Genomic DNA, 12912 nt, shown 5'->3' with positions numbered 1-12912 from the left:
ACTTGTCAATACTTCAACCTGTGTGAAATACATCTTTGTCAATATACTACTTACAGTTCTTTGATTTCTGCGGTCAGCTCAGCATGGATAATCCCTTAAGATCACTGAATGAACAATAGTAACTCTAAACAAATATTATACATACTATTATATTAAGATGCTGTTATTTGCATTAAAGTAGGAATAAAGGATATCGAATGTAAAATAATATAAGAACAATAATTCAAAGGGAAAATTAACTTCCTTGATATTGAACTAAGAAAAAAACCCATCATTACCTAAAATTGCTGAAAAATCCACGCATATTTTATCATATATTCACATATGATGAAATGACTGTTCATAAACAGAGATATGCAATTGTATCTATGTATGGGAAATGATTACCAATTGTACTGGAGATTTAAGCCAGTACTTCTTTAAGATTAAATAGTATTAATATCTGCTTCAAATGGGTATCCTACACACATTTTTCACTTACTGTGATTAAGTGTAAATGAACTTTCCAGGCTACTAAGATGCTGAAGCCGGGCCTGCATTATTCCTGATCTGTTTCGAAGAGCTGGCATGGTTTGCGATTTTCGGTCTATTCCAAAGTGTTTTGACATCCAGGCATCATGCACCCTAAAATAAATGTTAAAGTTAGGAAATGGAGCACTCTGAGAATACATCTCAACGTTAGATTTCTTAAACTAATAAATGACTAGGTTTCCACATAAACACTGTGTTATGCTCAGTATTTACTTGGCTTAAATGAGGCATCACTGGAAATTGTATGAAGCTTAATGTATATTTAAAATAGCTTATACTATACGAATACAAGTAATGAATTTAGAGAGAGTTTCTTACTTCCCTTCTTCTCCTCAAAAATATCAGAGTAAAGTAGACAACACTCCAATAAGATCCAGTCTTTTCTCAGGAGGTAAGGAAAGGCAAGAGTCAGAGAAAACAGTGAGAGGGATACTTGGAGTTGATGTAAGGTGGAAGAATTCCTGGAGTTAGATGTTTAAGAATGAGTGCCTATCTAATCTGTTTCTGGACCCAAGTTAAACTTGGAGCAGAAATTTTTACTCTATAAACATGTCTATTTGCACATTTTTCTTTATTTTCCTTTAATTTTAAGGTTCCATTAAAAAAAATTACAACCGGGTAATACAGGAATTAAGGAAGAAAAAGAGTTTTTCTATCCTCTAATAAACACAGAGGGCGGGTCAGCAGAATCCTAGAGGTTAAGGTTCATGGTGGTAGTTACCATACCAGTTCTAAACCAGTTCCCAGTGCTGGGAAGACAGTGGAAATTATCCCATGAATTATTAGGATGTTCCAGAGACTCAGCAATAAACCCCATCCAAACAGCCTCTTCAGTTTTTGGAAGTGCCATGGAATTTACTTAAAAAAAGAATTCTATTTGAGCTCCTTTTTTTTTTTTTTTTTTTTTTTTTGCGGTACGCGGGCCTCTCACTGTTGTGGCCTCTCCCGTTGCGGAGCACAGGCTCCGGACGCACAGGCTCAGCGGCCATGGCTCACGGGCCCAGCCGCTCCGCAGCATGTGGGATTTTCCCAGACCGGGGCACGAACCCGTGTCCCCTGCATTGGCAGGCGGACTCTCAACCACTGCGCCACCAGGGAAGCCCTATTTGAGCTCCTTTAATGACTAACTCTACCCCTGAAATATATCTTATTGAAGTAAGCAAGTAATCTTTTCCTTACAGTTCCTCAAACATTTTCTTAAGTATTTATTTCACTAAGACTTACACAGCGAAAAGAAGAAATAAATAATATATAGTGCATGTCCCAATTGCTGTTGGGGATTTCTATTCACGTTAGTAACTGAGGTGAGTATTGACAGGTTGTAAAGGTACAGATCTTACAGTTGTCCTCACTTTACGATTTCCTGCCTTCCCCTTGATCTAGCCCTTTCTCACATCCTTCAGAAGAGACAAGCATCTGTTCTAGGATTAGAACAGAAACTCTGCATATCAGTCTAACTATTACCCTCTGGAAAACTTAAAAAATGTTCACATCAGATTAATTTCAACTTTGAGTTGAGACGCATTAAATAAATCATGGGTATCTTAACGTCAACTCAAAATAAATCATCTAGGTTATACATGGCATAATTAAGAGTGCCCTCTGTTGGAAGGGAAGAAAAAAAGTGGAAATTGCAGTGCTATGGGAATTACCTTGCTATGTTTCTTTTCCCCATATATCTAAAGTGAAACAAACATACTCTAGAAAGAAAAACAATAGCATGTTAGTAAGATATTACCATACTTTGCATTTAACAAGTAATATTTTAAAATTTCCTGTGTCACAAAGAATGACCCATTTAAAATCATATTACAATAATATGTTTTGGTATACAAAAATAAGTATACAAATAACTACTTGCCATATTATATCTTTCTACATTTATTTGCTACAATTACATCAAAACCAAAAAGCTCCATGTCTTCATATACAATTCTAATGACATATTTTTAAAAGAACCATCAATGCAAATCATCCCCTGTGCTTTATAGTGTGTATCACAGCAAAGATCTCTAGCACAGTCAGTAACACCTAAAAAGGTTCTTAAGCCCTAAAAATTGGGGCAATTGCTATATTTTTTATAATGGCATTAAAATACTTTCTAGTACGGAAAATCTCAAACACATACAAAAGTGGAGAGGACAGCAAACTAAATCCCACATACCCAGCACCCACCAGCTTCAACAATTATCAAGTCATGGCCATTCTTAACTTATACCCCAAACAGGTCCCATGCTCTCCCTCCACACTCCCTACCGCCTTTATTTTTTTAAAGTAAATCCCCAACATCATATATTTTCATTAGTAAACATTTCAATATAATTAGAGTGGTTTTTTTAATCGTAACTTTTATTTGCTGACATTTTCTGCAAAATTTTGAAAGACTTTACTAAGTTTTTATGCATAGATTACCCTCTTTGTGTTTTGGTAGACACACACGATATTATATGTGTACTATTTATTTAGAAATTTCTTATATTTCATTCTAATTTTTCTTTTAGCTTTCAATAATGACATAAAAATAGCTCAGCATACAATATAGGACAATTTCCAACCTCCACCTAGGAAAAAGGCTAGATGTTTTTCCCTAAGGACCTTGCAATGGAGATATATATATATGGAAATATATATATATATATATGCATTTCTGAAGTGGGTAGAATTACTCAGCTCTTCATAAGAGTACAAATTCTAAATTCCAACATTTAAGCCGCTCCATTAAGCCAGCATCTGCTCTAAATGAATGATTTAGGACAGCTGATGCCACTTCCAGTTTTCCAGATCACAGAAAGACTCCTGATGGTCTGCAAGGATGCACTATTATTAGCTAGAGTTTTCTATAATATCACAAGTATTTCATCTCCATGTTTTTCTTCTATCTATGTGTGAAGAACCTGCACGTCAGCCTCTAAACTATCAAAATAGTTTAACATTTCCTACGTTATTAACAAATATGCTGTTGAAAACAGAAAAGGGGTAATATTTTATTATGTATAAAAATTAAGCTCCAAAAAATAAGAGGAAATTTTATGAAAATAAGTTAATATAACTTACTCTAGAAGTATAAGAATGTTTATGAGCTCCTGGGGAGATACTTTATTCCAGTAAGTTAAGAGTGTATCTGAAAATGGAATGAATAAAGTGTTACATCTTGAGACAGCATAGATCTTACAGCAAATAGCGCAGTGAACTCCGAAGTACCAATAACTTAGTTTCAGCAACCATTAACTCACAGCCAATTCTGTCTCATCTATATCCTCTCCTCCTATCTCATCTCACTGCCCAATACCCACACTGTATTCTTTTGAATTAATTCCAAATATACCTTTTAATCTGTAATTATTTCAACTTCAACAATTATTTTTAAGTATTTTATAAATGTTCTTTTGGATGGCTTATCATCCCTGAAGACAGAGGAAGGGAAGTAGACCTGGGGTTTTTAATAAGCTTCCTAAAATTTTATGCAAGATGGTGCGTTTAAGTACATTTTTCGGAAGGTAGGGTCAAGCACCTTCACCTGCTACTCAAAGGGCTCTGCGAACCAAACAGTCTGAGAACTTTAAATTTTAGAGGAAGAGACTGATAACTTTCTTTTTCCTCTTTGCCTTTGGATTATCAACCTTGAAGTCCTGGCAATATACAAACATACACACACATTAATGGAACAACTATTTCAGATACAAAAGTCCCTTAAACCTATCACATACACTTCTCTTTTGAGCTGTTTCCCCCCCGCTTTTTTTTCACTTCCAACACACGGAGACTTTTTTAAAAATAAAAATAATGCCCCCACTTAACCTTCCATTCCTTTTTTATCCTGTTCAGATATAGCTAATGGTGTCAGCAGGTCCACTTCTAAATTTAAAAACCTGGTAGGGATCGCAAAAGTAGGCAATGACGTAATGGCCTGCCCTTCGAGAGCCTCTGAAGATAGGGATGGACGACTGGGTAATGTTGGCTAAACGGAGGGGTGACAGGGAGGGAAGAGTGTGTGGGTTTTGACTTTATTTCCCCAATTTACTCAAGACCATGAGTATTGATAGTTTTCAATGTTTATAAAATACTGATCATCAGGAATAAAGATGCTAACATAAGGTCAAATTAGATTTGTTTCAAAAATAAAGTGAGCGCTGACTTCCGGTCCACCACCACCACCACCCCCTCCACGTTCGGGCGCCCTTCTGGTTCAGTGCAGCATGGGTCTCCCAGAAGTCACTGCGGTTCCGGTCTCTCCAGCCTCTCGTCGCAGGCCGGCTTGAAGGCGTCGTCTTCTGCGCACTGGCTCTTCCCGTCAAAAGGAGGCTCGGGTCTCCTTTCCGCCGCCAAACCGGGCCCTTCTGTCTACCCCGGAGCCATCCTCGCACCCGCCTTGTGCTATGAAGCCTCTTCGCAGGTCTGTAGAAGGGGTGAAACTCTCGTCCCGTTCGCGGCCCAGCTCTAGTCAGCAGCCCTTCCGCCATTTTGCCGGTGGCGGTTTGTCTCCACTGTTTCCCAGTCCGGGAGACGAGATGCAGGCGGGCAACGTGGGTGGAGGAGACAAGGGAAGTGGCCGGAGAGCTCCCACAAGAGATAAAATGCAGGCCTGTGATTTGTTTTCTGACTCTGTTAAAAAAGCCTGGCTAACGCTAGAAGAGCTCCATGACAGGGACCTACTCTGTCTCCAGAGGCAACTAAGCAGTCTGAGGAGAGAGCGATTGGCAGACGGAACGTGGAAGGGCTCCACAGCCAAAATTAAAGAGTTGACGGAGCAACAGAAAATCCTGAATGTCACCATCCGTGACCTGCGAGATAAGTTAAGCTCTGAAGTATGTGACCGCTGTTCAGCGAACGAAAGGTACATCAAGACGCTACAGAAAGAATTTTACCGTATCCAACAACAAAATAAGAAGTTTATTGCTGTGCTCACAGCAGAAAGGAATAAATTAAAAGAAGAAAATGAACTGCTTTCTGCAAGACTAAAACTGAAGGAGCAACTGCTTCATCCTTCTAGTTCTGATAGTGATGACGACTTCATTCCTTGCCCTCCAAACCGCAAGCTAGTTTTTTCAGTCACTGTGCCTGCATCCGGATCTCTGATGCATCAGCCCGTCAGACTGGTAAAGCAATCAAATACTGAACAGATGAAATCTGGAGGCAAAAAGGCACAGCAACAGAGTTCCCAGTTTCCAATTCCATTTTATAGTGAGGACCTCTTTGAGGTGTCAGAGGCCCCTCTGGAGAGTTCCTCTAACGGCAGCCAGCCTGCCACAGGAAGCAGTGCCAACTGGAAGTCACTTGTAAGTTTTCCTTTAACATCTACACCTGATGCTCAAAGAGGGCACGGATTTCAAGATGACTTCAGCCTTTCTGAAGACAGTCTTGGCAGTACAATAAAGAAACCGATCTTCACACAGAATACCTCCACACGAAAGCCTGAAGCTCAGAGTTACTTCTCTTGGAGCCCTTCCAGTGTTTCTCCGGGAGAAAACTCACCTACTCCATTAGTATCTGAAACTTCAGAGGAAGATATGCCTGGTAATACTAGCTTATTGCCTCCTTTTACACAGAGAAAGGAAAAGTCCCCTTCACATGTATCTTCTTCTGACTCTACATCTAGTGGGAAAAGATCAGTGACTGTTGTTGCTCATTACAAAACTGGATTTTTGGTGAGAGATAGCTGTAGCCAGACACCTTCCAATGAAGAGTTGACTGTGAGGAAGAATACTACTGAATCTACAGGTGCAGCGTATGGTGCTGATAAGCCACAAGGTGAGACCAAGAGTCCCATTTTGCAGTCTACAATAAAGAGAAAAGCCAGGGTACAGTCAAGAAGAAGGAGGTAGCTTTCCCTCTTCCTCTCTCTTAAGGAGACTGCTTTTCTTTTCCAAGAGGACAGTCTTGCTGTCAATTCAGACTGTGTAATTGATAACCCCTGACTCTGATACACTTCTCAGAATATAATATACAAAGCAATAAGACCTACACAAAAGTTGGGCAAATGACTAAGACTTTGAAACAGTGAATTATTGCCAGTTAAAAAATTTCAGCTACAGAGAAGGAAACTCATTCTTCAGAATCCCTGTACTTTGATATGAAAGTGTAAGGTCTACCATCTTTTTGCTGAAATTAAGTTGCTACTGTTTATGAGTCAATAAAAAGCCCAAAAAACTGAAAGCCAAGAGAAGACCTAAAGGGCGTGGACTGTAAGAGTTCAACATTTAAATGCATATAGAGTAACGAAAGTGAAATATTTACTGGACTTGACAAGGTAACTAGAATACATTCATTGAGAAGGACCAAGAAGCAGATATTTTTCGGAATAAAATGAATATGACTTTACAGATACCATGCAGCATGACTTTACATTTGTAAAAGATAAAGAGGAGATGTGACTGTATGCTAGTCATTAAAAATTTGCTTTTAAAAATCAAAAAGAACAGAAGAAGGAAAAATCTAATTAACAAAGATCAAATATTTAGCAAGCAAGGTCAACATTTATAAGATGAGGGGGAACTATGAAGTTCTCAAGAAACAAAGCAGTTATGGTTTTACCCATGACATGAAAAAAGCAGCCAGCGGCTTGTCACTGGTTAATACTGTATGTGGCATGTGGGCATGTGGGTGTGTGTGCACATGTGTACTGGGGTGGAGGAGAGGAGAACTAGTCAACGATGCATCTCCCTCTCCTCCTTCCTTCTCTCTCTCCCCCTACCACCCTCCTCCTTACTTTCCCTGGGCTGTGGTGGTATTCAACTACTTTTTTCTTTTTCTTTCCAGTTTTTTTTTCCATGTTGCCTCTTGGGCCTTAAAAAAAAAAAAGACAAATTTATTGAGTGAATTCATGTGCCATAAAACTCACCATTTAAATAGTGCCCAATACAGTAGTTTATGGTACATTTAAAAACTTATAAAACCACCACAGTTTTAGAATATTTTCATCACCCTAAAAGAAACCCATACATATTAGCAGTCACTTTCTATACTCCCCCATCTTTCACCTTGTGGGGAGACAAAAACAGTGAGCTGTGGCTGTAGTTATTAACTGATCCATTACCTCCTGGAATGAAATACCACCAGGGTTGAAAATGATTTCCCTTTACTGTTTTCCTTCCCCAAACATGGAGGCTTATCACATAGCCTCAGTAATCTTTGATGTTTACTCTAAATCATACATTCTTAGAACTTGAAGATTCTAGTTATTTAAACCTGTTTTATTAATATACTTTAGAATTAACCATTCATATCTAGCTTTTTATTTGTTTCAGTGTTTCTAGTGAGTTAACTATGAACTTATGTTTTTATATGCTGTATTATTACAAAAAAGATTTAATATTTACTAAAAATGAAATTAAAAAAATAGAAAATAAGTCAAATTTAACTACTGTATTATGATGATCAGAACCCAGGTGCTTTTATGTTCTTCATTCCTGCTTACTTTTTTTTTGAGCAAAAACAGAAAAGGAAGAAAGGAGAGGGAATTGTGTAAACAAATGTGGTATTGGGAATAAGATAACCTTCTGATTTTACTTCCAGAGGACATGCAGTTTATGAAAATCCTTTGGTTATAGTTTATCATATAAGGTAAAGAGGAAATGGTAATACTAGTTAATAATACAATTATACACCAAGGAGAAAAGAACAGAGCCTGGAAAAGAACCTGACACCATGCAAAACTGTATAATGGTACTGCAAAAGATAACAACAACATTCCTTACCCTCAAAGAACCCTTCCCGTCTTTTTGTTTGCTTCTGATTTTCCAAATCCTGGGTCAAATAGAAGCTAAAGTGTTAACTATGACACTGGTTATTGTTATTTTCTTCTGTTTACGTTGGTCATTTAATGCATTATATGCTCTGCATGAAAAAAATGTTTAGCACTTCTAAAACTATTGCCTCACTTTAGAAACTAATTTTTAAATTAAAAAAAAAGTTATTTCAAAGAATCAAACTTGTACAACCGAAATGAACCTATTTTAAGTTAAAATATAGGAACATTCTAAGGTCAGAGTCTTCAAAGTTCTGTTTCTAATGTGCATGTGTTCTACATGCAGATGATGGTCAAATATCTGTTGCATGAACTTGTAAACCTGTGAGGGTGGAGTACAGTCCACGATTAATATGCTGGTAACTCACCTTCAGAAATCATTTTTACTATATACAAATAGCACATCAAGAGGCTTCTGATTTCATACTGATCCAATCGGTTATAGTGAGATACACTACTCCTTGCAGAACTCTGCCGAGTCTGTAATACAAAGATAGGACTTTTGTGAAACAATATTGGTACTGTAGCTTCCCATAGCCTTTAACTCAATAATTGTTTTAACCATTAGTCCTGTTCGGGAAAATTCTAAGCATAAATCCAAATTTTATATCACATTTGGAAGGTAAATGGGCTGACTCTTCTTTGCTACTGTACCTAATAATATCACTGGAAATTACCTTGCAGTCTTCATCAAGATATAGCCATGAATATACTGTGTATGTTTCATTCCCATAGGTCCTGTGTTTCAGTAAGAAAACATTTTGAATAATCATATGTGGCTATTCCAGGAAAAAATAGCTTTTACATCAAGGAGAAACTTAACTAAGGTACATCGAAGCATAAGAAGCATTTTAAACTCTTTAACTTCAATCTCTCCTTAGAGTTTATTAAAATCCAGCGTCTAAATAATAGGTCAGAAAATCTATCTTAAAAAAGGGGCTTGGGCTTCCCTGGTGGCGCAGTGGTTGGGAGTCTGCCTGCCGATGTGGGGGACGCGGGTTCATGCCCCAGTCTGGGAAGATCCCACGTGCCGCGGAGCGGCTGGGCCCGTGAGCCATAGCCGCTGAGCCTGCACGTCCGGAGCTTGTGCTCCGCAACGGGAGAGGCCACAACGGTGAGAGGCCCGCGTACCGAAAAAAGGGAGAAAGGAAAAGGGGAAGGGGGAAAAAAAAAGGGGGCTTAATGACATTACAAGATAATTTTACTAAGGAGGACCCAGTAATACTTCAAAATTAGAGCCTCTACAAAGTAGTGATGTTCCTATTATTTAGTGACTTTTGTTAAAATATCAGTTAAGCATGACAAGATCTGACTTATTTGGGGATTTGTATGAATACAGCAATGACAATCTCCTAACGAATGTACCCTTGTTAGAAACCAATACCTTCAGCTGAGCTCACCTGGGCTGGGGATATATATTTACTAATGTAGGATTCACCAAGAACTTCTACTTGGAGCAAAACATCTAGGTTCTGAACGCTTGCTAGCTGTGTGACTACTGGCAAGTCATTTAACCTCTTTGTCCTTTATGTGCCTTACCTATGACAGTGTCGTCTTAATTGTAAATGGTGTGAAATAATAACCTTTATGATTAAATTACTAACTATGCAAAGACTCAATGGAATATATAGTCCAGTGGTTCTCAAGGGGTGGTTCCCAACCAGCAGCATCAGCATCACCTGGGAACTTAGAAATACAAATGACCAAGCCCCCAGACTGACGGAAACAGAAATTCTGGGGATGAGGCTCAGCTATCCATTTTTATAAAGTCCCCCAGATGCACCCTAAGAATGCCATGATCTAGGAGAAAAAGTGCCGGAATTTGAAAACCTGGGTTCAGGCCTGGCCCTGCCATAGTTGTGTGGTTGTCCTAAGTCACAATCCCAGTTTTAATTTGTAAATTGAGAGTTGGAATTTATTATTTTTATGGACCCTTCTAACTCTAATTTTATGATTCTCTGATTTTACGTAGCAGCGTGACAAGGCTTTACTGGTCTAAAGTGAGGTTTCTCTGTCTCAAGGTGGACATATCCCAAACTTTAATGTCAGGCTTGAAATAATTTGATGGAAGAGTTAGAGAATATATTGTGATTAAGTGATTCTGGGATGCTGAGATCATCAATTTGGGGACCTAATTTTTCTTCTCCCATGTTAATGTCATTACTCTATTACAAAAGAATAAAAAGCTGAATCCTGCCAGGGAGTGATTTAAGTGACAAGGTACATTAGGCATTTTAAACTTGAACCTTCCCTCTCTAGAACAGGTTTACAGAGTGCTAGGGTTAAAGGAGGTATTCACAGTTGGAACTCTTAAAGATGAATGCCTTATCCTCTATAAACAGTTTTAAAATATCCAAGTAGCAGCTGCCAGGATAGGAAGGAACTGCTACAACATCCAAGAATTATGGGATGCTTTTTACAGATCCAGTACAGACTACAGGAGGGTAGAGAGACCCCTATTTGCATAAAAAGAAAGACTGCTGTAGCTTAACACATCACTAGGGTTATCCTATATATTTAGGTTCTTACATTTTCACCAGTGCTGCCCTGATCTGGAAATCCTGTTGCTCCTTCTGGGATGAGGGAACCTCTCGAATCTTCCCTCTTAATTCCATGTCCATTTTGAAAAGACCCATAAGCTGGAAAAAAGCCAAGTCCTTGTTAACAACAGGAGGAACTGTCAAAAATATTTTTAAAACTAAGCACTGGGTTAATTTAAGTAAAGACATATTTTAGGAAATAGATCTTGGTCATCTAAAATGTGAAGTTTATATATTACATCAAAACACCATAAGAAGCCAAATAAAGGGAAAGCAATTTTTTTTCCTTGAAACACTTTAACATGTATGAAACTACAAGAAATTCCTTGCGAGTCATAAAATAAAGGCAAACAATTAGATAATTTTATAGATAAGGAAAGTTTGGTCCAGAAAAAGGAAGTGTCTTGTCCAGGACTGGAGACAGAGGATTGGAAACCAGTGTTTTTCTCATTATCCTTTATTTTCTTAGTATACTAAGCTAAATTTTATACAAGCTGAGACAAGGAAACAAGCAAAGAAATGTGGCTGCAAATGTGAGTCAGATTTTAATTAAACTTTAGTAGAGATTGTGCTATGTATAGTTTTTATTATGAAATATTTCAAAACTACAGAGAAGTATAGGGTACATTTCTAAACAGCCATGCCACGTATCATCTTTAAAGGACTTTTAATTACCGGTGTCTTTGTCAGTGCTCAGACTCCCTCTACTTGTAGGTGAAGCGAAGCCACATGCAAACTCATCTCTGGATGCCTGTAACACAGTGTGATACCTCTGTCATTTAAATACATTTGTACACTAGGATAAGAAATCGGAATTAACAATGAGATGGTACCCTAATTTTAAACAAAGCTCACTGTGAAAGTCTAAGTCACATATCAGTATTGGTATTTAGGGGACATCTCTTTTAAAAATGGATCCTGGTACACTGTTACAACCATGACCTCTGGCAAAGTGACACAACTCTAGGTGGCTGGTAAAAGCTGCAACTGGTGTGATCTAAACATGGTTCCATTCTCCTCCTTGAAGCAAGGGCAATACTAGAAGGAGAGGTGTGACCAGAAGCCCTACATGATCTTGAGTTGCAAAAGAAAGAAGAGATAAGTAAAATATTTCCAAATATCACTGTCAAATGTTGTGGAGTGAGCATAAGCATGAGTAACTGTGTTTGTGAAGAAAGGCTTGCTTGACACCCAGGTAGGTGATATAGCGTCCACATTTAGCTGATTTACATAATTGGGAGCTACAGGCAATCAAGCGAGGCTTAAAAGCAGCTTTCTCAGGAACCCAGGGTAGGCTTGACAAATCTACGGACATTTATTATGGGGAATTTCCAAAGGAAGCTGTAAAGGACAGTTTCACCTGCCACCCAACAATGTGACTTGGCTACTGAACATGTGAAGGTGATCTTGGGCCAGACAGAACGTGGAGTGGGGGTGGGGCAGGAGTTATTAGTCCCACTGGACAGACTGTAAAGCATACACCACATTTTAAAATGGCAATTGGTAAAATGGAGCATGTCCAGAAGACTCCAACCAAGAAATGTAAAGGGTTTGAAACAACAAATGATGAAGTGGAGATATCTGGCCTGAAGAAAAATTTAGAAGGGACATGTGTGAAGGGGTATCACGTGGAGGTAGAAATGGATGTGTTCTATGTATCACTAGAAGGCAAAACTAGGACCAGTGGATAGAAAATCTTGTAGATCTAATATGAGAAGGAAAGTTTTAATTACTACTATGGCAAAAGGTTGTTTTGCCAAGTGGAAGACTGATCACCTCCAAAGTTCCTTTCAACTCTAAGATTGTAAGGGGAGAAAAAAAGCACAGACCAACTGTGATGAGTTAAAAGCCACTCACCAGGAAGTGCTAAAAGGAGGCTGTCAAAGAGAGGGAGAAGCAAAGGAATACAGTTTAATCCCTGGTGCCTAATATTTTGCAAAGTGAATGTTTTGTTCAGTTTTCCGGTTGAATAAATGTATGAAGGCATGTAACAGCAGCAAATCTTAAAAAGAAAACACTGAGCACAGAGGATTCTTGGTGCTCTCTTGGACCTCGTTACTCAAAGTATGGTCCTTAGACAAGAAAAAGCCAAGAGCC

The 12912-nt window shown here is 38.4% G+C and overlaps 1 protein-coding gene across 1 annotated transcript in view; it reads right to left on the bottom strand.

Annotated features, from left to right (window-relative positions):
- The window catches only part of DOCK11 (dedicator of cytokinesis 11), a gene marked incomplete at its 5' end in the record, with an annotated part of 182529 nt that overhangs the window by 47844 nt on the left and 121773 nt on the right, over positions 1-12912 (bottom strand). The window contains 6 exons of the mRNA XM_079727117.1: positions 482-624; positions 2184-2231; positions 3586-3652; positions 8644-8755; positions 10805-10914; positions 11491-11566. Coding sequence (XP_079583243.1) covers positions 482-624; positions 2184-2231; positions 3586-3652; positions 8644-8755; positions 10805-10914; positions 11491-11566 — 556 coding nt within the window. The remainder of the gene's footprint in view (positions 1-481; positions 625-2183; positions 2232-3585; positions 3653-8643; positions 8756-10804; positions 10915-11490; positions 11567-12912) is intronic.

This window comes from Hyperoodon ampullatus (genome assembly GCF_949752795.1).
Source record: "Hyperoodon ampullatus genome assembly, chromosome: X".
NCBI lineage: Eukaryota > Metazoa > Chordata > Mammalia > Artiodactyla > Ziphiidae > Hyperoodon > Hyperoodon ampullatus.
Note: the sequence above shows the minus strand (reverse complement) of the source record. Positions and strands in the feature narration are given on the sequence as shown.